Below are 26,724 nucleotides of genomic sequence, written 5' to 3' on the forward strand. Positions count from 1 at the left end.
TGTTGTGATGTTTTCAAATGCCATGCGTTAACAAAATATCTTTTGCAGGGTAATATTGTCTAGCACTATTCAAGCGAACAAAGTAGTCGAAGATGGTTTACAAGCAATGCTATGTAGTACAAACTTGATAGAATTTGAGACACTACTGCCTGCCCATATACTGCAATCTCTGGTTTTAGTCAGACAATATGAGTAATCTGAATGTTCATGCAAGAGTTTTGCTTATGTTTCTCAGAAAGTTTTAACAAGATTATACCTCACTCTTCCAACTCTGCAATTTCATTACTTTTTATATCAAATGACAATTGGTTTATACGAGTGGTGGTGCTTTTTACTTCAGATGTGAACATGTTCTCAACCTTTTAAGTGAAAAATGATTAATGTAAGGTTCCTACTAAACTTCTCTGAAGACATTAATGAACATTGACTTTGCGCAGAAAGATGTCCCACACTCCCACTAATTATTTAAGTTAAGATCAAATGTATTTCCACAATCTTCGCCACAAAAATTAAGAAATAAAAAACAGGTGTAAAATTTTATTTTATTTTGAAAGGATGTGTAAAATTATTTAGTACAAAGACTTTGGCAAATAAAAAGGCAACCGGCAGGCCGACGAAATAGACATTGCAGCCTTGCAGTTATCATGTCTTCAACCATTTCCATGGTAATATGGTATCGGTATACTTCAGTCCTGACTCCTGAACCCAATAAAATATATCACAACAACTAAATTGACATTATTATTATTAAAAGAAGAAAAAAAGAAACTAAAGGGAACCTTATTTCTAATAGTCTTCTAGTCTAGAAGATGATATTTGCAAAGAAAAATGTTTCATTTGTTAATAAGAGCTACTAACACGGCATTTACTATTCTAATATTTAATTCAAGACAAGGCAACTAAAGGAACAAGTCCAAGTCAACTAGAAAATAGAGATTGCAGTGCTAGGAAGTTTACCTGGGGATCACCATTTCTCCACCAAGGCTCATTTTTATGCTCAGAACTTGAATCAGTTGGAAAGCATAACCCAATACCTCAACAGCAACAATATGCATCATCCTCTGTTTTTTATTCTTATATCCTGTACGTTATTCCATGGTCTGATCATCTTTGCCATTTCTTCTACCATTAATTCACCTATTGAGAACATAGCCATTTCATGTGGCTCTTCTGGCACTCCAACTGCCCTTGATGGGCGTGAGTGGGTTGGGGATAATACTTTGTCTTCTACTTCACCACTGCACATAAGTGGAAAATCCTGGACATCTAAAGCCCAGCATAAAGCCTCTCTCATGATTGATCCACTTCCATATCAGACAGCTCGGACCTCTCGCCATGAGTTCAGCTACCGGTTCTCGGTCCAGCCGGGCCAGAAATTCATCCGCTTGCACTTCAACCCAGCGCCATACAATGGCTTCAAGAAGTCCATAGCCCTTTTTACTGTCAAAGCTGGTCCATACACTCTCCTCAGCAATTTCAGCCCCTCCCTCACTGCTGATGCTCTAGGTGTCAAATTTCTCAAGAAGGAATACTGTGTTAATGTACAGGAAAGTGAGGTGTTGACTATAACATTCACCCCATCTCAAGAAAGAAAGTTTTCAGGAAATGTTTATGCTTTCGTCAATGGCATTGAGATCATCTCCATGCCTACTGGTCTTTACTTCACCCCAGAGGGAGACCTGGGTGCCCATGTTGTAGGCCAAAAGCACAGATTCTACATTGATACAGCTACAGCACTGCAGATGATTCAGAGATTAAACATCGGGGGATGGTCAATCCCATCCATTGAAGATGTCAGCATGTTTCGTGACTGGAAAGATGACTACAACTACGTGTTAAATGGAGTTGGTGCTGCATCAACTTATACAACCATGACAATAGAGTATGCAGACATGCTGACACATGTTGCACCTCCCAAAGTGTACCAAACAGCAAGGTCAGTGCATCCAGGCAAGCAGCAGCTCATTGCTCACAATCTCACATGGATAATTCCAGTAAATTTAGGATTCAGGTACCTAGTCAGGCTCCATTTCTGTGAATTTGAACCTGAAATATCAGCAAGAGGTGAAAGGCAATTCAGCATACTTATAAATAATCAGATAGCTGAGTATAATGCTGATGTGATCAAATGGAGCGGTGCACGTGGGGTTGCAGTGTACAAAGACTACATTGCAATGATGGAAGGAGATAGAATGAAAGGTACAGGCACTCTAGTCATAAGTTTGCAGCCCAACTCTGACTTCAGCCCTAAAAGAACTGACGGCATTCTGAATGGCTTAGAAATATTCAAGCTAAGTAATCCTGACAACTATCTTGTGGGAATGAATCCTGCCCCCCAACGCAAAAAAAGTTCAGTGTCAGAGATGCCGAGTCGCCAAAGGCCAGTGTTTTTTGATAGAAAGAGTGCAATTGTTACTGCATTCACAGTAGCAGTCACTTTACTGAATATTGCCATCTATTACCTAAGGTGTCTCTCAGAAGCTAACTCCAACATGAGAAACACAAGATCTCGTTCCACAGACCCAGCTTGTCGTCAATTCTCACTTGAGGAGATCCAACTATCCACCAACAATTTTAGTCCTAAGTTCCTCATTGGAAGTGGTGGATATGGTAAAGTATACAAGGGCATTATTGATGGCGGAGCAACTACTGTAGCAATTAAGCGTTTGAAGGAAGAATCTAGGCAGGGAGAGAATGAGTTTTGGACAGAGATCAAAATGCTATCAAAGGTCCGAAATGAACACCTTGTCTCCCTAATTGGCTTTTGCAATGAAGGTACGGAGATGGTGTTGGTTTATGAGTACATGCCACGAGGAACTGTTGCAGACCATCTCCACAAAATTGATAGAATGGGGAACGGTAACCCCCCTCTCTCTTGGGAAAGACGACTCAAGATTTCAATAGGTGCTGCCCGGGGATTACATTTCCTTCACACCTCCCAGCATAAGGTTATACACCGTGACGTAAAAAGCTCAAACATTCTGCTGGATGAGAGTTGGGTGGCAAAGATTTCAGATTTTGGTTTGTCCAAAATGGGGCCTGGAAATGAGTCCTTCACTCATGTTAGTACTGATGTCAAAGGAACATTTGGCTACTTGGATCCTGAATACTTTTTAACTCACAGATTGACAACAAAATCTGACGTTTATGCTTTTGGAGTAGTGCTGCTTGAAGTGGTCACCGGGAGGCCAGCATTGGATAAGAGGCTTGTTGAGGAGCAGCACAGTCTAGCTACATGGGCGATAGACTACATGAGAAAAGGAAAAGTAAATGATATTGTAGACAGCAGTCTGGCAGGGCAAGTCTCCCGAACTTGTTTGAAGGTGTTTGCAGAAATTGCAGGAAGATGCTTGCGCAAACAGCCACATGAACGACCAGATATGGCTGATGTGCTCACCAACCTTGAATTAGTGTTGGCATTACTACAAAAGGAGGGGGTAGAAGATGAGGTCATGAGTATTGGGAGTGTTCACAGTGATGGTGTCATCTCGTTTGATGAGCACTGTGGAGATATCTTAGGAGAGAATATGGAAAATCCCACCACTGAAGCAACATCTTATGAAGGAAAAGGCAAATATATTTCCATTGGAAAGGTGAAGGACAGCATTTTCAAACCAAATGCATCAACTCGATGGTGGGATTTTTCGTGGTTACTGCCAAAACAATCACCAAAGAGAAAAACTTCACCAACACAACCAAGAATCCCAAAACAGTCATCGAAGAAAAAAGTTTCCTCTATGCAGTTGCAAGGAGGACTCCATCGCTTCTCTACCCATGAAATCCTACAGGCAACTGACAATTTCAACCAGAGTTTTATTATTGGTTTTGGGGAAGCTGATGAGGTGTACATCGGATTTCTAAATGGTCGTGAAAATATTGTAGCCATCAGAAGGGCCAGCACTGCTTATTCAAAACGTTGCATGTCTCATGAGTTGCAATCAAAACTAGATAACCTCCCTTTGCCCAACCATGCTAATGTTGTCTCTCTAATTGGATATTGCAATCTTTATGCAGAAATGATTCTTGTATACAGTTACATGGCAAATGGGAGTCTGCAAGATCATCTCCATGACCCTGACAAGGCTCCCCTCCCATGGATGCAGAGGCTTAAAATCTGCATTGGTGCTGGACACGGTTTGTGCTACCTTCAGCCTATCTTGAAGCAGAGTATTCTCCATCGTGAATTCAACTCAACCAACATTCTACTGGATGAAATTTGGGTTGCTAAAGTTTCAGACTTTGGTTGGTCTAAAAATAAAGGCAACAATCGTGTTCCTAGAGCTGTCGTGGGTCCTTGGGGATCTTTGGATTCAGACTATGTACGCGATACAACATCAACAGAAAAATCTTATGCATATGCATTTGGTTTACTTCTAATCGAAGTATTATGTGCCAATAATGAATTGATACTCTGGGACCAGGATAGGGAGAGTATAGCCAGCTTGTTCAAGTCATGTATAGAAGTTGGCCTTTCAAGATGTATAGACCCATACCTCGTTGGGAAAATATCACCAGACTGCCTTCGGATGTTTGTTGATACTGCAAGCAGCTGTCTGCAAGACCAAGGTAGTAAAAGACCATCACTGAGTGAGATCGTGAAAAGTCTGAAGGCTGCACTTGAGCTGCAAGAAGCAGCAGATAGTAATAACAAAGGGGTTTTAGGCTCGCTGAAGTAGACCCGAAAAGGTAAATAAAACCCTTGTCATTGTACTGAAATTGCTCTAGAATATGAATGCCATATGATATCAGAATCCAAGAGTGAAATGGAAATGCATCTTTCAGAAACAAAACTTCTTTTGTTCCATCTAACCTGCAAATTGTAGCTGAACATGCTTGTTGGGTTCCTTACATTCTATACTAGTCATGCTAGCTTTCACAAAAGCAAGTTCACACTCTCTTTCCTCTTAATCCTCTGCTTCCTATAATCCTATGATTTTTTGTCTTTTGGCATTTTAAATCCCAAACATTTGTAGTCAATAACTGGAATGTTACCATGAACATAAACTCCAATTGCTTGCACAATTTGTGTGTGCAGAACAAATACACAGCCGCTTAGCGTAAACTACTTGAAATAAACATAAGCTAAGCAAATCGAATGGGGAATCGAAGAACCTCGCAAGTGCTCGCTATGCGTACCTGTCAACAGTAAAAACCTCGTGACAGATCCGACGCATCGAGTGCATACACTTCAACCAGAAAATGGTCGCCCTAAGAGGTCCTTCAAGTTAGGGCTGAACGATACAGACGGCGCTCATGTTCATCGGTCAACCATACACTTCATACTTGCGGCATTATCCTTGTAAAATATTTAAACAAATCCTTGATTGAAGAGAAAACATGAAGAACAAAAAAACAAATTGAGAAGAGAAGCATTATAGGCTTAAGTACCCGACTGCCAGGAATCTCGTTCCCCTGATAATAATAATAATAGTAATAAGGGACAAATATGGAGATAGCTGAATGTGTAATCGCCGCTAACCTCCGCATCATTAATGCTTCTTCTTTCGTCGCCGATTGCATGGAAGTGGACAGCGGCGAAGAATCCGACGGGCTTAAGCTATCCTCATCCCTAAAATTTTACTTACATGGCATAAGTCATATCATTATTGCTAAATATCTTGTAGCATGATATTACCATCAAAGATATTGATTACATGACATAAGTCATATCATTATTGCTAAATATCTTGTAGCATGATATTACCATCAAAGATATTGATTACATGACATAAGTCATATCATTATTGCTAAATATCTTGTAGCATGATGTTACCATCAAAGATATTGACATAATCAGTTGAGCAGAACTATACATAAATTAAATTGTAGTTAAAAAAAAAAAAATCAAAAATCAAATCATGTTATAAATATTATACTTAATATGAACATTATTATATAGTAGTATTGTAACATTTGTAACGATTATGTAATTATCTCTCATTATTGCTTCTGTTAATTACCTTAATGTATATATACTCCATACTTGTTGTATAGAATGAAGATGATGGATAAAAATGATTCTCCTTTCTCCATTCTATGATATTACATTTTAACAAATCACTATTTATTAATTAATTTTTTTTAAGTATGAGGTGTCTTGCAAGATTTGCAAGTCTTAGAAAGTGTGACAAAAAAGTACAATGTCTTGAATAAGCGATATGGTTTTTATCATTTTTTAAAGAATTTAAATAATAATAATTTTGATGAAATGTGACTTGAACTGTGAATTCACTTTTAAAAGCATGTTGACAATGCAAAGATGTAAAAAGAAAAATAGTAAACAAATTATAAATCTTATGATGCGGAAGTAGGACTTACTTTTGAAAGTGAAAAAGTATTACAACATTAAATTAAAGAGATAAGGGCTAAAAGACGAGGGAGAGAGAATGTATAACTACATCGTGTGTTGGCAAAAAGAGGTGCCGGTGGTCGAGCGTTTGGATGACAAGACGGTCCTAATTTTATTAATCGAATCTCTGCGCGTTGAATGTCAATATAGTAAGCTGTGAGATGAAAACCCTCAAACTTATGCCCAAGCCATCCAGCGGGCCAATCAGCTCGTCGACCCTAAGGAGGCAGTCAAGTATAAAAGGCAACAAGAAGGGTCGTTGCAGACTTGACGATCCCGACCAGACGACTCTTGCGGTAACTGACCAGAAGCAGCCATCTGGCATGATGATAGTCAGAGACATAGAGGGTATAGTGGTGAACCACCGGCCGGCCTAGGTCATCGAGTTGGTCCGATTTCCGGTGGACTGTTTGGTCGTTGGGTGTTGGGAGTAAAGGAGCGGAGGATGAGGGTCGGGGTGAGTTGATAGTGACGCCTTGCCGGAATGAGGAAAAGGAAGAAGTGGTACGAGAATAAGACATTAGAGGGAAATGGCGCTAAGATGAATTAACACGGAGGGAGCTGGCCGGAAAAGCAGCTAGAAAGTGAGAGGAAGGCCGAAAATTGGGGGCGGACTGGAAAGCTAGGGCGACGGTCGCCAGACGGGAAAGTAGAGAGAAATTTGAGTGCTGGAAGAGAAGGAGTTGAAAGTGAAAAGAACAGTCGTGTAGAAGTAAAAGGGGTATTTATAGGGGAGGGAGGCCGCCTAGATGACGACACGTAGCAGGCATCCAGCTGGCAGGCAAATGTGGCGGCTGACGCGACGGTTACTTTAGGTTTGGGAATGGTAAAAAAAATGAAATTCTAACTAGTGCTGTCAATACGGGCTGGCGGGGCGGGGCGGGCCAAAAAAGCCCGCTCCTTAGCGGGCCTGGGTTTTGTTGGCCCGGACCGCCCCGCCTTTGGCCCGCGGGCTAGGCGGGCCCCCGCCTCAAAACCATTTTTTTTTTAATTATTAACTTATTGGTTATTGTTTTGTTTTGCTAAATTTATCCAACTGGTATTCTGGAATTTAACGTAAAAAAAATTAACATAATCTACTCAATTCATTATTCACACACAGAAATGATAGAATCCACTCAATTCATTAAACTTTCGCATAGCAACACACAATTTAACATAAATGCAGAATGCAAAATGAATCAAACAAAATTGAAGTTGGAGTCTTGGAGAGTGGGACTAGGATTTGTTGTGGACTTGTGGGTTGTGGCGTCTGAACTCTCTATTCTATAATAATATCTAAAGTAATAAAGTGTAAATATTATATATAATATATAAAAATAAAATAAAATAAAAAAACAGGCGGGCTAGCCCGCGGCCCGCCAAGCCCGCGGGCCTAAACGGGGCGGGCCAAAAAAGCCCGCTCTTTAGCGGGCTTCTATTTTTGAAACCCGCCCCCTACCTAAGTAGGGGCGGGGCGGGGCGGGCCGGCGGGCTAAGCCCGTTTTGACGGCTCTAATTCTAACCGGCGAAAAATTGAATACGCTTCATTTAATGGCCACATCCTCGAGCAACCGGTCGGGAAGCCAGTGAGTCGAAATGACAAGGAGTCGTCACGACTGCGGAGACGGACCGACTGTCGGCGGACATATTCCTTAGCTACACTGCAAGATTGACAGACGCTTGAAAGTCTCAACCTGCAAGTCAGCACTCAGGCTACTGGGTCCCCTGATCCGAAGAGGTTTACTTTCCTGAGTCGTCGCAATGCGAAATCTCGGAAAAATGAGAGACTAGTGATGGATACCCTCGAGTAGAGTATCCAGTCAGAATATGTCTCAGCACTTGGAGTTCGCAGTTTGACTGCGTTACTCAGAAGATAGGAGGGACTTAATAGCCAGACCCCTTGGCAGGGGGATGCACTTGTGTGGACCAGGCTGCCCGACAACTACAATGTCGTATGATGGCATCTCGTTACCATTCCAAATGGGTGGTTATAGGTTTGAACCCCGGTAGTGGGGACTTAGATTCTTTGGGCTTAAAATGTTTGAAAAAGTATAGAACATATATGACCTAGTAAATAATCATAAGCATTTCAAAAAAAAAAAAATGTAAACAAAGGCCCTACCCTTCTTTATTAAGCTACTAGTTTTTTACGCGCATTGCGCGATTGAGATAATGCCCAATGTTTTTTTTTTTTAATAAGTACTTTAAAGTATATCAAGACAAGATTATATTGGAATTGTTCATGCATAGATAATTGAATGTTGAATTTGCGTATTTAAATAGGTAATTCTAAGTTTACAAATGCAAGATAATATAGTCTTGCTTATAATTGTCAATAAAATAATTGTATAGGTATGGTTGAAACCAAATACGGGACATAAGGAGAGAAAATAAAAATTAGGGCATACAATATTAAATATATACTAATATTGAAGAGCTAACTGCTGATTGCCAAACAAGGACATTGCGAGGTAGTTTCCCACTTCAATTTGTTGTGTGATTTGAATACTCTTTTTGTCACTAAATCCCCCAAGTAGTTAATATGATTGATTTAATTATATTTTTTTTAACAATTATTATTATTATTATTATTATTATTATTATTATTATTACTAGTTTTTTACGCGCATTGCGCGATTGGGATAATGCCCAATGTTTTTTTTTTTTTTTAAATAAGTACTTTAAAGTATATTAAGGCAAGATTATATTTGAATTGTTCATACATAGATAATTGAATGTTAAATTTGCGTATTTAAATAGGCAATTCGATCTAAGTTTACAAGTGCAAGATAATATAGTCAAGATTGATTATAATTGTCAATAAAATAATTGTATATGTATGGTTGAAACCAAATACGGGACAAAAGGGAGAGCAAATAAAAATTATGGCATAAAATATTAAATATATACTAATAATGAAAAGCTAACTGTTGATTATAATTCCAAACAAGGACATTGCGAGATAGTTTCCCACTTCAATTTGTTGCGTGATTTGAATACTCTTTTTTTTGTCAATAAATCTCTCAAATAGTTAATATGATTGACTTAATTATATATATTTTTTTATTTTTTAAAACAATTATTATTATTATTATTATTATTATTATTATTATTATTATTATTATTATTATTATTAAATATATGTATACCCTTATGTCATTTTACATGTTAATCTAAACAACTAGTTTTTTCAAATATTTTTTTACCAATCGTTGATATAATTCGCTGGTCAAATTCGCTAATATAATCCGCTAACGCTAACCGCTAACTGCTGATTGTCAAGCAAGGACATTGCGAGATAGTTCTCACTTCAATTTATTGTGTGATTTTAATACTCTCTTTGTCAACAAATTCCTCAAGTAGTTAATATGATTGACTTTATTAATTTTTTTTAAAATTTTTTCATGGTATTAATAAAATACTTGGTAAATAAATGTATAGCATTATTTTGTATTATAACTTTGATATTTAATTAAAAAATAGTGCACAAAAAAAATAATAGACAATGTAGTGAATATAATCAATTGATGAATTTGAATGTAAAGAATTTTTACATTGGAGAAATATAAAGACAATATAATTAATAAAATTATTTTTCTTAATTAATTTATTGATAATGAATAATTTTCTTTTTATAAAGACATTATAGGGACAATGTAGCGAATATAATCAATTGATGAATTTGAATGTAAAGAATTTTTATATTGGAGAAAAATAGATACAATATAACTAATGAAATTATTTCTCTTATTTAATTATTAATAATGAATACTTTTTTTTTTTGACTAAAGACATTGTAGACACATAATTCTAAATTAAAGAAATGCATATGTATTATTTTTTGTTGTAGCTACTAAATTATTATTTAATTTATAAGAGTAAAATAGAGTATTAATTATGCCAACTTTGATTAGGATGTGATTTGAACCTAAGACCTTTCTTATTGAAATCAATGAGTAAATTAACGGTGAACTAACAGAAATTAACGGAAAAGATAATATTTAACGGAAAAGTTAACAGAAAATCATATTCATTAAGGATAAATTAGTAAATCTTAAGGAAAAATTAAAATCTAATCAATCTGAGCCATTCATTTGATTAAAAAATTTGACCGCCATTTTTTCTACCCATTATAAGCCTAACTCTCTTGGGCTCTTATTAGTATATAGTAGATTATTATTATTATTATTATTATTATTATTATTATTATTATTATTATTAAATATATGTATACCCTTAGGTCATTTTACATGTTAATCTAAACAACTGATTTTTTAAATATCTTTTTACCAACCGTTTCGCTACTCAAATCCGCTAATATAATCCGCTAACTTCTGATTGTCAAACAAGGACATTGCGAGGTAGTTCTCATTTCAATTTGTTGTGTGATTTGAATACTCTCTTTGTCAACAAATCACTCAAGTAGTTAATATGATTGACTTTATTAATTATATTTTTTAAATATTTTCATGGTATTAATAAAATACTTGGTAAATAAATATATAACATTATTTTGTATTATAACTTTGATAATTAATTAAAAATAGTGCACAAAAAAGATAATCGGCAATGTAGTAAATATAATAAATTGATGAATTTGAATGTAACGAATTTTTACATTGGAGAAATATAAAGACAATATAACTAATAAAATTATTTCTCTTAATTAATTTATTGATAATGGATAATTTTTTTTTTAATAAAGACATTATAGGGATACTGTAGCGAATATAATCAATTGGTGAATTTGAATGTAAAGAATTTTTATATTGGAGAAAAATAAAGACAATATAACTAATGAAATTATTTCTCGTATTTAATTTATTGATAATGAATAATTTTATTTTATTTTTTTGAATAAAGACATTGTAGACACATAATTCTAAATTAAAGAAATGCATATGTATTATTTTTTGTTGTGGCTACTAAATTATTGTTTAATTTAATGAGAGTAAAATAGAGTACTAATTATGCCAACTTTGATTGGGATGGGGTTCGAACCTAAGACCTTTCTTATTGAAATCAATGAGTAAGTTAATGGTGAACTAACCGAAATTAACGGAAAAGATAATATTTAACGGAAAAGTTAACGGATAATCATATTCATTAAGGATAAATTAGAAAATCTCAAGGAAAAATTAAAATCTGATCAATCTGAGCCATTAATTTGATTAAAAAATTTGACCGCCATTTTTTCTACCCATTATAGGCCTAACTCTCTTGGGCTCTTATTAGTATAGTAGATAGATATTAGAGCAACATTATCAGTTGGGGATATTTGGGGGAGAATGTAAGAGTGATTAGGAAAGAGAACGCGAGAGAATGTTGAGAATAAAAAGGAAAAAAAAAAAAGCAAAAAGAATGCTGCAAACTAACAGAAAAGAATAATTTAATGTTTCTCTCTCCACCCCTCTCTCATCCATGCTATTACTGTTGCTCCTTTTTATTCAGCTTTTGGTATTTTAGTTGATGACATTAAAGAATCTACATCTATGTTAAATAATGTAGTATTCCACTTTGTAAAGCGATCTGCGAATTGTGCCGCCCACCTTTTTGCTAGGGAGGCCATTTCAGTGACAGGTTGCGAGGAATGGATCGATATTCCACCCCCTTTTCTTGTTGCTTGTTTATCTGTTGATGCAATGAATTAAGTTCTTTACCTCAAAAAAAAAAAAAAAAGAAATAACTCTTCACTTGCAGGAAGAGCAAAATGTTTCTCTCTCCACCCATCTCTTCTCCCTGTTGGCACTTTTAATCTTAAAAACTGTGAAATATGCATTGATGTAGATGCTCTTAGAGCATTAATATGAGTTGTGTTATAAATATTATATATGTGGACATTATTATATATATGGTAGCAATTGTAAATGATAAGGTTACTACCTTTTATATGTATTGTAATTATTACTTTATATTTGGTGATACCTTTGTATAAGGATTCTAACGATGAATGAAAATCTGAACCTTCCCTCTCATCTTCTCTCTTTGTCTATTTTTCTTACAACACGTTATCAGTACTTTTGCTCTACCTTATCATATCGAAATTCAAGCCAGCGTTTCCGATCGTCTGTGCGGCGCTACCTCTGGCGCGATCGATGGCCGATCTGATGATGCACTGGCCGTCTACTTCCAGCACAGAGAGAAGGGAGGAGATGAAGAAAACGAAACTGCACGTCCTACATCGTCGGTGGCCGAGATCCACTCCAAGTATTGTCGCCTATCAACCATCTAATCACTGGCAATCATTCCCGTCTTCGATCGATGACCATCGGCTGTGACGCCGGCGATTAGACGATCGAATAAGCCATCCGTTCAAAAGTCACAATTTTCTTCCGGATCCAAATCTTCGTCGCCGGTGATCGAGACCATCTGCCGACGTGAAACAGACAGACGATGGACTGCGTAGCTGTCGTCCATTGGCCGACGGCAAACACAATCGAAGGTTTTAGCGACGCAAACCGCGCCCCGTCGCCCACGCACGCAGGCCGCGAGCGCTCTGGAGAAAACCGAGAAAATCGGCGACGGCTCTTGCCATCCCAGACCTTTGTCCGTAGGTCCCAGATTGATCGCCGTCCAGAAAGACAGAGACCCGACATTTTGGAGACTCCACGCGAAACATCGAGGCGTCGAGGTTGTGTGCAGCAAAACCATTGATGAACGCATGAAGTGGGTGTGAGGGGGAATCTTTTTCGCACGGAGTCTTCCCTCTCGGTGTTGTGTTGTGCTTGTGTTTCTTTACTCTTTGGCTGCGGCTCAGTTCCTAAACGACATCACAACACATAATCATCTGCGAAATCAGAAGGTGCTTGCTACTCCATACATGGTGGACTCAGCAACCTTACGAGATAAGTAGTTTTACCTTAAAAAATACGTGATTATTAAATGACCGCATGATGCATGCTTTGAAGTTATAAATATATGTTAAATGACCATATGTCTAATCTATGTTGATAAAACATAAATGAATGCTCTGGAACATTAATACCGTGAAATAGCCCATTACCTTGTTGAAAGATGGGTCATACTATTCTGGACAATCAATTGGCATATACATGGCTATATTTCTTGACTTGTAAAAATATTTATTTGTTTTGATGAGGTTTTATGCATGCATGTCTCTATGTGTGTCTCTTTATATGCACAAATCTATTCATAAGAGACTTGTCTAGAGAAATCGGTATTATTGGTTTAATTCAAAATGTCAACTTGTTTGGTTTTAGAATTGTCATATGCTTGTAATTGCAGTTTGGAGGCTTTCATGGTTAATTGGTCGGCAGCTTAATGATTAAACCATTGTTATTCTGATTTTAGCTCTCTTCATATTTGATGATAAAGATTTTTCTTAAATCTTAATGGGAACTTGCATAAATGCATGTAATATTTGCCTAGAAATGAAGCACTTATTATATGAATATGACTGTCTCTGAAGGATCGTCTTGATCAACAAGTGATTATAGTCAAAATTCTAAACATAAAGGCAAAAAGTCATATCACAAATTAGAAATAACAGCACTAGTGCGGTTTCCCCAATGTAAAATTGGCTTTGTATTGTTTTAAAAGTTAATTGATGGTGCTAATTTGCTATAGAAATTATTTCACATGAGTCTTGGGCATTAGAATAAATCTTAAATCTGAGTATTTAAACAAAATGATAGTGTCTAATTTTTAATATAGTTTTATCCAAAAGGTAAATTAAGAGCACTAATCCTTTTTTTTATGTCACTCATTTTGGTCTAAAATCTCAATTATGAGTATTCGGATGACTAATGACTCATGAAAGACTCACATCATGCTGGTTTTCCAGAAGCAAACAAATTGTGAATAAATTTTGTTTACACATAGTAATCACTGCTTGAAAATTCTGACAGGTGCAGTTTGAAAATTAAATTCGTGAAAAATACCTATTGAACTCTTTTTAGCCTGAAATTTTTTTTCTGGAGAATCTAGACTTGTGATATTTGATGTCTGTGAAAATATTTTCTTAAAAATATGTTTTGGTTGTTCCAGAAAAATTCTGTAAAGCTCTGGCAGTGTGCTGCCAGTTAATTTTCTGCCTGGCGCAGTGTTGGAAATATTTTTGGGAAAAATACTTCTAGACCTTGGATTGTCATGAAAATTTTCATGTATGTTCTAGACTTGCTGAACTACATATCTGCAAAATTTTGTGCCAAAATGTGTTACAGTTTTCCCCCAGAAAATTCTGCAATCCATGTCAAATTCTGAAATTTTTTGCCAGTTTCAGTTTAGCTTGTATATCTTGCTACTATTTTGAGATGTTTTCATACTTGTATGAAACTATGAGATAAAATGAGAGCTTGCTTGGAAAAGTGTTGTTTTTGTCTCCCCGAAATAGGAATGAATGGGCCCAGCAGCGAACGTGTGTTCGTTACCCTTCGGCGAACGGTACTTCTCTCATTTTATTTTCTAATATATGAATAAATAGAATATCTCTTGTCATGTCATGTCTTGTGGGTATCAAACATGATACCCTCTATTTAAAATAAATGTGCATGATTTAATTGAGATTTTGGTGTCCAAGACATATGGGACAATTATATCACATATTGAATATGCTTATCTTTAATTGACAATATTTAGCTTATAATCTTTTGATTAGGCTCATATAAGAGAATTTGTTATTTCTCTTGTTGGCAATTAATTATTTGCTATAGGCCATAACTATTGAGAATTTATCACACAACTTATAAATGAGACAAAAGCATGAATTCTCAATATGGTTTTTCATTGTTAGGTTGCACCTGTTGTTGCTAAACCTTACTTTGATCTTGTGATGTCAATTAGATTATATGAGTCTAATTGTGATATCTAGCATGAATAATCGACTATAGTTTTGCCTGGAAGGTGAATTCATAGCACTAATTATATGATAACAATATTCGGACAAATTATATATATCTAATGTGAAATTGATTTGATACAATTCAAAAGTCAATAATTATTTGTCCAAAGTCAAACCTGTTTATAGTGCTAGTTTTGCAATAGAAAATATTGGACATGAGTCCTAAATATTGAAATTTATCTCATATATAATATTGAGATATAAAATTTATAGCTCTTAATTTTTGAATATATTTTTAACCGAAGGTGAGCTAAGAGCTCTAATTTCCTATGTCAACATTTGGACCAAAACTTGACAACAACTATTTGATCAATCCCCAAATATTTTGTCAAACCCTGGAAGGGTCGTTAGGACGAGTGCAAACACCGTCCGATTAGATAATACTATAAAGTTAGTCAGATTATGTTAGTGTGCCTGAAGCAAATAAATTATGAAGGGGAATTCCTATTTTTTTTTCAAATCTAACTAACGGCATATCACAAATCAATCCCTCAAGGATTGTTATATCTAGTACGTGATTTTAAAATAAACATTTCCCTATCTGCGTTATTATATATAGTTCGCAGTCTATATCAATATATCACCATCATAGCGTACCTCTAAAAAGGCTACCAAAGGAGCCTCTGTCTCTTGATTAATTAATACCAAGAGCACATGATAGGAGATCAATACATATCCTTAGGTACGTTGACTGCATACTTAATTAATGAAGATTGTTTCTCGGCATTAGGGGGAGATAAGAGTTCAAATTTAATAGAATGCCAAGAAATTTCATAAAATGAAAATATCTTCATTATTTAAATCCATGTACTAGTTAAGACTGAACTGGAAGTTCAGAAGATAATCTATTTGCGATATTAGCAAATAAATCTGCCAAATACATCATATTGATCATAAAAGAGTGACTAGGTCCTGTATACTTTCCCCAACTAGGACCAAATATATCTACCGATACTCCTTGACACAAAGTGTTGGAGATCTATCGGTGTATGTAAGAGATAAGAATCATTATACTAGATCTAGTAAATAAACATTGTCACTCTTGATATACCTTGAATAATTATGTCTTGGAGACGTTCGTCCAGATGACGAAAAACCCTAGTCAATTTATAGGTGCACCAAACAAACATAATACTAGGGATGCGGGACAACCAGATGTGATATGAATAAGTTCTGGGAAATGTCTAGAATCTGGTTGACTTAAATATTGCCATAAACAATTATAAATATGGGAGAGATTTTTATGAAAGTATTAGAGTTGTCGACAACACAATAGCCTGTACAAATTGCTCTATTATATGATAATCTGGATCCAGAGTTATGCACCGGAAGTGCCATGACTATTTAACGTATAAAGGAGCAATTAAGGCATAGCTCGACTCGCTAATTATTAATAATTCTCTTTATAACAATACACCATTGAGAGTTAACCCCGAAGGTTACAAGTGGGTGTGTGCACGAAAGAGAAATAAGAATAGTGAGGTGATATGATATAAAGCGAGTTTGTAGTCTTATGGGTTCACGCAGATACCCTTGATTGATTTTAATCAAACATATCTTCCCACGATAAATGGCATTAAGTTCCGCTACATCATTGGCAGAATAATAAATTAGATATGCAACTAATATTAAATTCAAAAGTCCACGAAGGATTTTAAGTTCTCAAAATGAGAAAAGTGAAAATCACACATTAAAATATTAAGGTCTTTATAGGACCTGAAATAGTTAATATTTATTTTGAGAAATCTCTGATGGATTTATAATTCCCGAAATGAGAATTTAAGTGTCATTATATTTACTCTTTAAAGGGTTACGAATGGAGTTAATATCCTCATTGAAGGAATAATATGTACCATTGTGTGCTCAATAAATGGTTGATAATGAACTTATTTATTATTTATTATCTAAGTCAATATTGATGGCGGAAAACATCAATGAAATATATAAAGGGTTTGATGATGTCAGCCCATATCTAAAGACGGAGATTTTGAAACAAAAGCCTGGGAAAGATAAGTATTATCTTGACTTGAAGATAGAGTTTCTCTTTGAAAAATTTTTATACACCAGTTAGTCAATATATGATTTTGATTGGATACTTAGACAAACAAATATATAATGGCTACTTGGGTACTGGCTATTACTTGTATCTCCATAATGTCAAGTTCCAAAACTGGTTGTACTATTTTTACCCCATTGCCCCATAGAGGGTCAATAAAAGGATATATAATGAAATCCTTTTGACTAGATACTATGATATTAATATCATACCACGTGAACTCCAGAAGAGTCACGGGATTATTATAGAGTATATTTATTCAAATGACAGTTGTATATATTTATTTACAAAATCCCTCTATACAGTTTGGAAATTTAATGTATGGAAATTAAAGATTGTTATCTTGAGGGGGAGTATCATTTTACATGAATCAATCCTGAAGATTGGGTCTTAGATGACTAACGGCTGTACTCTTTTCCTTATTTAAGTTTTCCCCACGGGGTTTTTCCTTAAATCTAAGGTTTTTAATGAGGCAGCTAATCTAAAAAGAATACACACACATCATGCACTCTTTTTGCTCAACTAGTTTTTCCCACTGGGTTTTCTAGTGAGGTTTTTAAAGAGACATGAGTATGATATAGTAATGTAAATGGGAAAAAGTTGTAAAATAATTGCTTAAGTAGACAAATCCCAAAATCCTGAAGATTATGTCGATTGTGCCCTGAAGGTTATGGTTGTACTCTTTTTCCCTTAACTAAGTTTTTCCCACAGGGTTTTCTTAAGTTAAGGTTTTTAATGAGGCAATCAGTACAATATATGTTCTTACAAATATCATGTACTCTTTTCTTCAACTAGGTTTTTCCCACGAGGTTTTCCTAGTGAAGTTTTTAACGAGGCATGAATATATATACATATATACTCTTTTGTCTAGGTTTTTCCCACCGGGTTTTCCTAGCAAGTTTTGAAGAGGCAGGATCATGTCAAATAATGTCCAAGGGGGAGTGTTATAAATATTATATATGTGGACATTATTATATATATGGTAGCAATTGTAAATGATAAGGTTACTACCTTTTATATGTATTGTAATTATTACTTTATATTTGGTGATACCTTTGTATAAGGATTCTAACGATGAATGAAAATCTGAACCTTCCCTCTCATCTTCTCTCTTTGTCTATTTTTCTTACAACAAGTTGGAGTTTTTTTTCAAGTTTTTTGTAGGTCCCATCATCCACCTCATCATCCACTATCTCACTCAATCACAAAAACTCTTCTCCATACTAGTTTGAAATTTTTTCTCAATTTTTTGTGGACCAACCATTTTATTATACTATATTTTAATATTTTTTATTTATTTTAATTATAATAATGAAAATTAACGAAAATAAACATACCCACATTTAATTAAAATGATACGAAATAATTAAAAATATTTAAATTAATTTTCAATGTTGTACTATTTATTTTAATCATTTTAAATTTTAATTGTAATAAAATCATTCAAAAGTTAATTCAAAAAAATATATTAAATTTGGTATTAAAATATATTAAATCATTCAAAAGTTAATCCCGAGATATTTCTAGTAAGATATGACAAAGAATTTCAATATTGTATGATCGGTCCTAAATTGGATCGGAAACTCAATTATAATTATTGACAAATTATGATGACCACACATTTGAAGGTGTTCAAATCAACTACGTAAATTATGATGACCACACTCAGAGTACATTGTACAAAGACTAGACAATTAAAGGTGTTCAAATCAACTACATAAATTGCCAAGGCCGACGAAATAGACTAGTAAATAGATGGAGATTCCAGTGCTAGCTGGAGATCATCTTCTCTCCACCAAGTCTCATCTTTTAGGCTCAGAACGAACTTGAATCAGTGAAAAGAGTAACCCAATACCTCAACAGCAACAATATGCATCATCCCCTGTTTTTTATTCTGATCATCTTTGTTATTTCTTCTTCTACCATTGAGAACATAGCCGTTTTGTGTGGCTCTTCTGCCACTCCAACTGCCCTTGATGGGCTAAGTAATCTTGTGGGAATGAGTCCCGCCCCCCAACCCAAACAAAGTTCAGTGTTTTTTGATAGAAAGAGTGCAATTGCTACTACAATCACAGTAGCAATCACTTTATTGAACATTATCATCTATTACCTAAGGTGCCTCTCTAAAGCTGAAGCTAACTCCACCATAAGAAACACCTCAAGATCTCGTCCCACAGACCCAGCTGCTTGTCGTCAATTTTCACTTGAGGATATCCGACTATCCACCCACAATTTTAGTCCTGAGTTCCTCATTGGAAGTGGTGGATATGGTAAAGTATACAAGGGCAATATAGATGGCAGAGCTGTAGCAATTAAGCGTTTGAAAGAAGAGTCTAGGCAGGGGGAGGAGTTTTTGACAGAGATCAAAATGCTATCAAAGGTCCGAAATCAACACCTTGTGTCCCTAATAGGCTTCTGCAATGAAAGTAAGGAGAGGGTGTTGGTTTATGAGTACATGCCTCGAGGAACTCTTGCAGACCATCTCCCCAAACTTGACAGAAAAGGGAATCTTAACCCTCCTCTCTCTTGGGAAAAACGACTCAAGATTTCAATAGGTGCTGCACGGGGATTGCATTACCTTCACACCTCCCAGCCTAAGGTGATACACCGTGATGTAAAAAGCTCAAACATTCTGCTGGATGAGAGTTGGGTGGCAAAGATTTCAGATTTTGGTTTCTCCAAAATAGGGCCTGGAAACGAGTCGTTCACTCATGCCAAATCTTATGCATATGCATTTGGCTTACTGTTATTTGAAGTATTATGTGCCAACAATGAAACGATCATCAAGATAGATAAGAATGTGGAGACTAGAGCCTACTGGTTCAAGTCACAAGGAAGAGGTAGCCATTCAATATATATAGACCCTTACCTTGTTGGGAAAATATCGGCAGGCTGCCTTAAGATGTACGTTGATACTATGTTGCACTGTCTGCGCCACGAATTCAGAGAAAGACCGTCAATAAGTGAGATTTTGACAAGTCTGGAGGGTGCACTCGAGCTGCAAGAAGCATGAGATGGCAAGAAGGAGCGAGCTTTAGGTAGGTCTCTCTGCAATAAGAAGCAATGAAGCATCAGTTAATAGGTTCTACTTGGATGTGAATTGAATCTAAAAATTTGCTTGTGGATTATATTTGTTTGCAGGATTGGCTTCCTTCTCACTTCTCAGTCTTCCCAACAGAAATGCTTATATATTGTTAGAATATTGGGAGAGAGAAGAATTCCTTGGAGAGTTCTCCCTATTTCTGTATGCCTTTAGGGTTAGTCAACCACCCCTTAAATACAAGCTTGATCTAAACTGATATGGTATGCTAATATTTTTGTTTCCTAAAATATAGGATACTCAATCACACAGAATATTCTATAACACAGAATTGAATCTAAAAATTTGCTTGTGGATTATATTTGTTTGCGGGATTGGCTTCCTTCTCACTTCTCAGTCTTCCCAACAGAAATGCTTATATATTGTTAGAATATTGGGAGAGAGAAGAATTCCTTGGAGAGTTCTCCCTATTTCTGTATGCCTTTAGGGTTAGTCAACCACCCCTTAAATACAAGCTTGATCTAAACTGATATGGTATGCTAATATTTTTGTTTCCTAAAATATAGGATACTCAATCACACAGAATATTCTATAACACTCCCCCTCAAGTTGGAGCAAAGACGTTGATCATGCCCAACTTTACACAAATAACTGACTCGCGTTTCAGTTAGGGCCTTCGTGAATAAGTCCCCGAGTTGTTCTCCTGTCTTCACAAATCCTGTGCAGATTAACCCTTGTTGTTTCTTCTCACGTACAAAACGACAGTCAATCTCTATGTGCTTAGTTCGTTCATGGAACACCGGGTTTGATGCAATATGAAGAGCAGCTTGGTTATCACACCATAACTTTGCAGGAATTGGAGCTTTGAAACCAGACTCATACAAAAGGTTGTGTATCCACATTACTTCACTCGTTGATTGTGTCGTCGCTCTATGTTCAGACTCTGCACTCGAACGAGAGACTACATTCTGCTTCTTACTCTTCCAGGAAACCAGATTACCTCCAAAGAAAACACAATATCCAGTTGTTGATCTACGATCCTCTTTGGAACCTGCCCAGTCCGCATCAGTAAAACACTCAATCCGAGTGTGACCGTGATTCTTATACAAAATTCTGTGTCCCGGGGCTCCCTTTAAGTAACTCAAGATGTGCTCTACAGCTGCCCAGTGATCAATAGTTGGAGATGACATGTACTGACTCAAACCGCTAACTGGGTATGCAATATCTGGACGGGTTACGGTCAAGTAGTTTAGCTTCCCAACCAATCTCCTGTATCTCTCAGGATCTTCAAACAATTCCCCTTCCTTTGACAATTGCAAGTTCGGTATCATGGGAGTATTGCATGGTTTAGTACCTAGTTTTCCAGTTTCAGAGAGTAAGTCAATAACATATTTTCGTTGGGAGAGTAATATACCTGTTTTGTTCCTCATAACTTCGATACCCAGGAAATACTTTAGTGGTCCCAAATCTTTTGTTTGGAATTGACTGTGAAGAAATGACTTGAAAGACAAAATCCCTTCGGTGTCGCTCCCTGTAATGACAATGTCATCTACGTAAACCACCAACTAGATGATACCTGTTTTGGACCACTTGTAGAATATGGAATGATCCGATTTGCCTTTCACCATCCCAAAATTCTCAACAACTTGACTAAATTTTCCAAACCATGCACGTGGACTTTGTTTCAGCCCATACAACGATCACCGAAAACGACATACTTTCCCAGACTCCCCCTGAGCAACAAACTCAGGAGGTTGCTCCATGTACACCTCTTCATGAAGATCCCCATGCAAAAAGGCGTTCTTGATATCAAGCTGATGCAAAGGCCAATCATGAATGACAACCATTGAGATGAGTAACCTGACAGAAGTAAGCTTAGCCACAGGAGAAAAAGTGTCAGAATAATCAACTCCATAGGTTTGGGCATATCCCTTAGCCACAAGACGAGCCTTCAATCGAGCCACAGACTCATCAGAATTAACTTTGACAGTAAACACCCATTTACAACCAATAGATCTTTTACCCGCAGGCATAGTGACCAACTCCCAAGTACCATTGTGATCCAAAGCGTTCATCTCCTCAATCATGGCATTTCGCCACCCAGGATGGGACGCCTCGTCCCTAACATTCTTAGGAATGGAAATAGACTCAAGGGAAGCAATAAAAGAGCACGACGCATGTGACAGCCTATCATATGATGCAACAGAGGATATAATAGGATAAGTACAGGTACGTTTACCTTTCCGGGTGGCAATCGGACGTTCATCAATTAAGACTGGATCTGATGACATAGAGGTGGTGTCAGGGCATGGAGTCTGTACCGAGTCTGGAATGGGAGGCGGTGCCGGTACGAGTGTGTCAGGCCGAGGTTGACGAGAATACACTTGCAAGACAGGAGGGGTAGGAACAAGGGAAGGAACAGACGACGTTACCGTATACATCAATATATCATCCTCCTCCCCCTTACGAACAGTATTTGGGGATGAAGGAAAGAAAGGGACGTCCTCATGAAAGGCAACATCAATGGAGACAATGTACCTACCAAGCTCAGGAGAGTAACACCTATACCCTTTTTGCACACGGGAATATCCAAGAAACACACAATTCAAAGACTTGGGATCTAACTTGGTGACATGGGGACGGACATCTCGAACAAAGCACACGCAGCCAAATATATGCGGGTCAACATGGAACATATGCTTTGAAGGATACAGAGTATGGAAAGGTGTTTTCCCACCCAAGACTGCAGAGGGCATCCGATTAATCAAGAAACAGGCTGTGGAAACGGCATCACCCCAAAACTGCTTGGGAACCCCCATTTGAAACATCAAGGCCCGTGCAGTTTCAAGCAGATGCCGATTTTTGCGTTCAGCGACCCCATTCTGGGAAGGTGTATCAACACAAGAGGACTGATGTAACATACCCTTCTTACGCATATAATAAGAGACAAAAGGGAACGAAAAATATTCTTTTGCATTGTCAGTACGTAAAACTTTGACCGGAACACCAAATTGAGTCTCAATTTCAACACAGAATCCACAAAACACCTCAAAAAGTTCAGAACGAGACTTCAATAGATATAACCATGTTATTCGGGAAAAATCATCAACAAATGTAACAAAATACTTTTTTTTTTTTTTTTTTTGAAGAAACGAAACTTAGATTAAAGGGAGTCTAGCTCCAAAGCATGAACAACAAACGGAAAAGGGACCGAAAAACAGTCAACAAACGTAACAAAATACTTAAAACCAAGTTTAGAGGTCACAGAACACGGACCCCAAATATCAGAATGCACTAAGCCACTAACTCAAAATGAGCAGACGCTCGTTTGTAAATTCTAGGACTCAAAGGCACACGATGGTGCTTGGACAACTGACACGACTCACAATGTAAAGAAGACAAACTAGAAAACTGCGGACACAATTTCTTCAACAAGGGAAGGGAAGGATGCCCCAAACGACAATGAGCTTCTACTGGAGTGACAGCAATAAGCTCTCGGCTCGTGGTGTCAAGAACGTAGAGGCCCCCAAACTCGCGCCCCTTACCAATAACCCTCTTCGTCAAAAGATCCTGAAACAGACAATAATCAGGGAAAAACGTAACAGAACAGTTTAATGTACGGGTAAGCTGGCTGACTGAAATTAAGTTGAACGAAAAGTTAGGTAGATGCAAGACAGAAGACAAGGGGAGCGAGGGGATGGGCGTAATGGTACCGGACCTAAGAACATGGGAGGTAGAACCATCTGCTAAGGTGACGGGAGAACTATGTGGGTGAGAAGAAAGCGTGGAAAACAAACTAGAGTTACCTGTCATATGATCCGTGGCACCCGAGTCTATAACCCACTTGGAGGAGGATGAGAGAAGGCACGTAGTTGCATTACCTGAGTCAGCAATAGCAGTGACTGAAAAAGGAGGATGAACGCTTTAAAGATTCTCGATACTGAGAGAACTCGGCAAACTCATCAGCAGAAACAGTGACCATCTTGGAAGACGCCGCAGTTGTGGATGCAACATTAGCAGTCGGATTTCCTCGTTCCCTCAACCATCTTCGACAGTCCCTTTTTATGTGGTCAGGCTTATGGCAATAATGACACACAATACCACCAGAAGTGTATCCCTGAGAATTTTTACCATTCCCACTGCGAGGATGACGGCCAACAAGAGCATTGTTTGATGGGATGGTAGCCTCAGGCACATTTGGTTGCGATTGCACCGATCGACTTAGACGTGGGAAAACATCAGCAAGAGAAGGGATTGCAGAGCTACTAAGAATTGCAGACCTCGCCGTGTCATACTCAGAAGGGAGACCTGCCAAAAAACTCAGAACAACCAAATGTTCACGTTGGTTTTGCTGCTCTTTAATGTCAGCAGTGAATGGCATAAGCTGATTAAGTGCCTCATAAGTCTTCTTAAATTCCATAAAGTATGCAGGGAGAGACAAATCACGTTTTTCAGTACGGAAAAAAGACTTGCAAACATCATAAACTCGAGTGACATTCCCCTTTCCAGCTTACAAGTATTCCAAATACTCCATCAACTCCTTAACAGAGGCACAATGACTAATGAACCCAACAATACCCTCATCAATAGAATTACGGATTTGTAGGAACAAACGGGCATCATCTCGAACCCAAGTAGCTTCTTGGTCAGCCAAAGGTTTGGACAAGTGGTCACTCTTATCCAAACTAGTAAGATAAAGTTTAATGACATGAATCCATTCCAAGTAATTAGAGTCATTAAGCTTACAATCCGTGATTTTAGAACTAACAGGAACTATATCAGTGACAACCACAGACCTATTCTCAGCCATACCCACAAATATTGGACCCCAAACAGATCACAAATCACACAAAAAACTGAACCGAAGGGTTACAAAACAACCTGACCTTAGAACCGAAAATACCGACGCAAAACTGGTCCAAACTGAGCCCGGAACCGAGACCCCCGAACTCAGGCGACCCTGGGAAGACCGACCGGAAAGATTTCCGGTCGCCGGAGACGTCGCACGCGCCGGCGCGTGAAACGGAAGCAGCGGACGGCGGTGGCGCGTGTGGCTCACGCGCAGGTCAGATCACCGGGAAACTTTCCAGGCGAGGTCGCCGGACGACGGCGAGAAGCCCTGGACCGGCGGTGACGATCGGAGACGCCGGAAAAAAATCAACCTATTCTACTGGCTCGATACCATGTTAGAATATTGGGAGAGAGAAGAATACCTCTGGAGAGTTCCCCCTATTTCTGTATGCCTTTAGGGTTAGTCAACCACCCCTTAAATACAAGCTTGATCTAAACTGATATGGTATGCTAATATTTTAGTTTCCTAAAATATAGGATACTCAATCACACAGAATATTCTATAACATATATATTATAATAACTTTACTGTTATGTGAAGTCAATAGGATTCAAGTCATGCTTGAATAGATTTTCCTTCATCCATTTCAAGCAACTCCCTTCTACTGTCTGTATGTGTAATGGGTCTAAATGAATTTTGTTTTATATATTTATTTTCATGTTGCATCTTTGGAGTATAATGCACTTTCTATTTATCATATTGCCATTTCTTGGTTTTCTCCAGATCTTGAGTGAGTGCATTTTCACTATAATTTCCAACCTTGTGAAGAAGCCTGAGAGTTTTGATCAATGCCATATGATATTAGAATCCAAGAGTGAAGTGAAATGGAAATGGAAATGCATCTTTCAGAAACAAAAACTTCCTTTTTGTTCCCTCTAGCCTGCAAATTATATTGGTCTGGTTAATTAGCTTTTTGTAACAGCTTATTGTCATGGAAAGGTGGACTAAGGTCCAAAACGGCATCGTTTTGCTTCAAAACGACACCGTCTGAATGTTTTAAAAAAATTACTTCCTTCCTTACTGTTAACTTGCTGTTTGTCTTCAAAATTCGTTCATCTATATTCATAATTTTTGAACTCTATATTCACAATTTTATAACTGAATATTCACACTTTTAGATCTCAATATACAAAATTACAGAACTCTATATTCAACAGTATAACACAATTTTTGAATCTATATTCATAATTTTTGAACTCTATATTCACAATTTTTTAACTCTATATTCATACAAAAAAAAAAATCATTGATTGAGGAAACAGTGCCACTAACGGCACCGTTATTCCAGACATGCGTTTTGGACATAGGTCCACCTTGCAAGGTGGACCGAATCCACATCATAATTTGCCCGCCACAACCCAATTGGATTTAATCCCAACAACTTAAATCAGTCCAGCAACATTAGAGTATTTCCACTATTTTTAAAACCAAACATTGACTCCCCATAGTCCACAAGCAACCAAGTCAGCACCGAACACTCCACTGTTGATCCACCAATCAAGCAATTTCCAGTGGACCCAACAATGACAGAGAAATGGCAATTGCTGTTTATACGAGTGGTGGCGCTTTTTTCTTCAAATGTGAA

The 26,724-nt window shown here is 37.2% G+C and overlaps 1 protein-coding gene and 1 long non-coding RNA gene across 2 annotated transcripts; one reads left to right on the forward strand and one right to left on the reverse strand.

Annotated features, from left to right (window-relative positions):
* Positions 1-878: 878 nt before the first annotated feature.
* LOC109180292 (receptor-like protein kinase FERONIA) lies at positions 879-26,220 on the forward strand. Its single transcript, XM_019329783.1, has 4 exons — positions 879-4,236; positions 4,324-4,365; positions 19,986-20,285; positions 25,863-26,220. The coding sequence occupies exons 1-3, from the start codon at positions 1,050-1,052 to the stop codon at positions 20,258-20,260; spliced, it is 3,504 nt and encodes a 1,167-aa protein (XP_019185328.1). The 5' UTR covers positions 879-1,049; the 3' UTR covers positions 20,261-20,285; positions 25,863-26,220.
* On the reverse strand, positions 1,959-5,621 carry LOC109180296. Its single transcript, XR_002054049.1, has 4 exons — positions 5,480-5,621; positions 5,137-5,296; positions 4,494-4,622; positions 1,959-2,046 (listed from the first exon to the last, which is right to left on the reverse strand). It is a non-coding gene; the product is annotated as an uncharacterized LOC109180296 (long non-coding RNA).
* Positions 26,221-26,724: the final 504 nt, after the last annotated feature.

The sequence above is a fragment of the Ipomoea nil genome, unplaced genomic scaffold, assembly GCF_001879475.1.
Source record: "Ipomoea nil cultivar Tokyo-kokei standard unplaced genomic scaffold, Asagao_1.1 scaffold1026, whole genome shotgun sequence".
In the NCBI taxonomy this organism is placed as follows: domain Eukaryota; kingdom Viridiplantae; phylum Streptophyta; class Magnoliopsida; order Solanales; family Convolvulaceae; genus Ipomoea; species Ipomoea nil.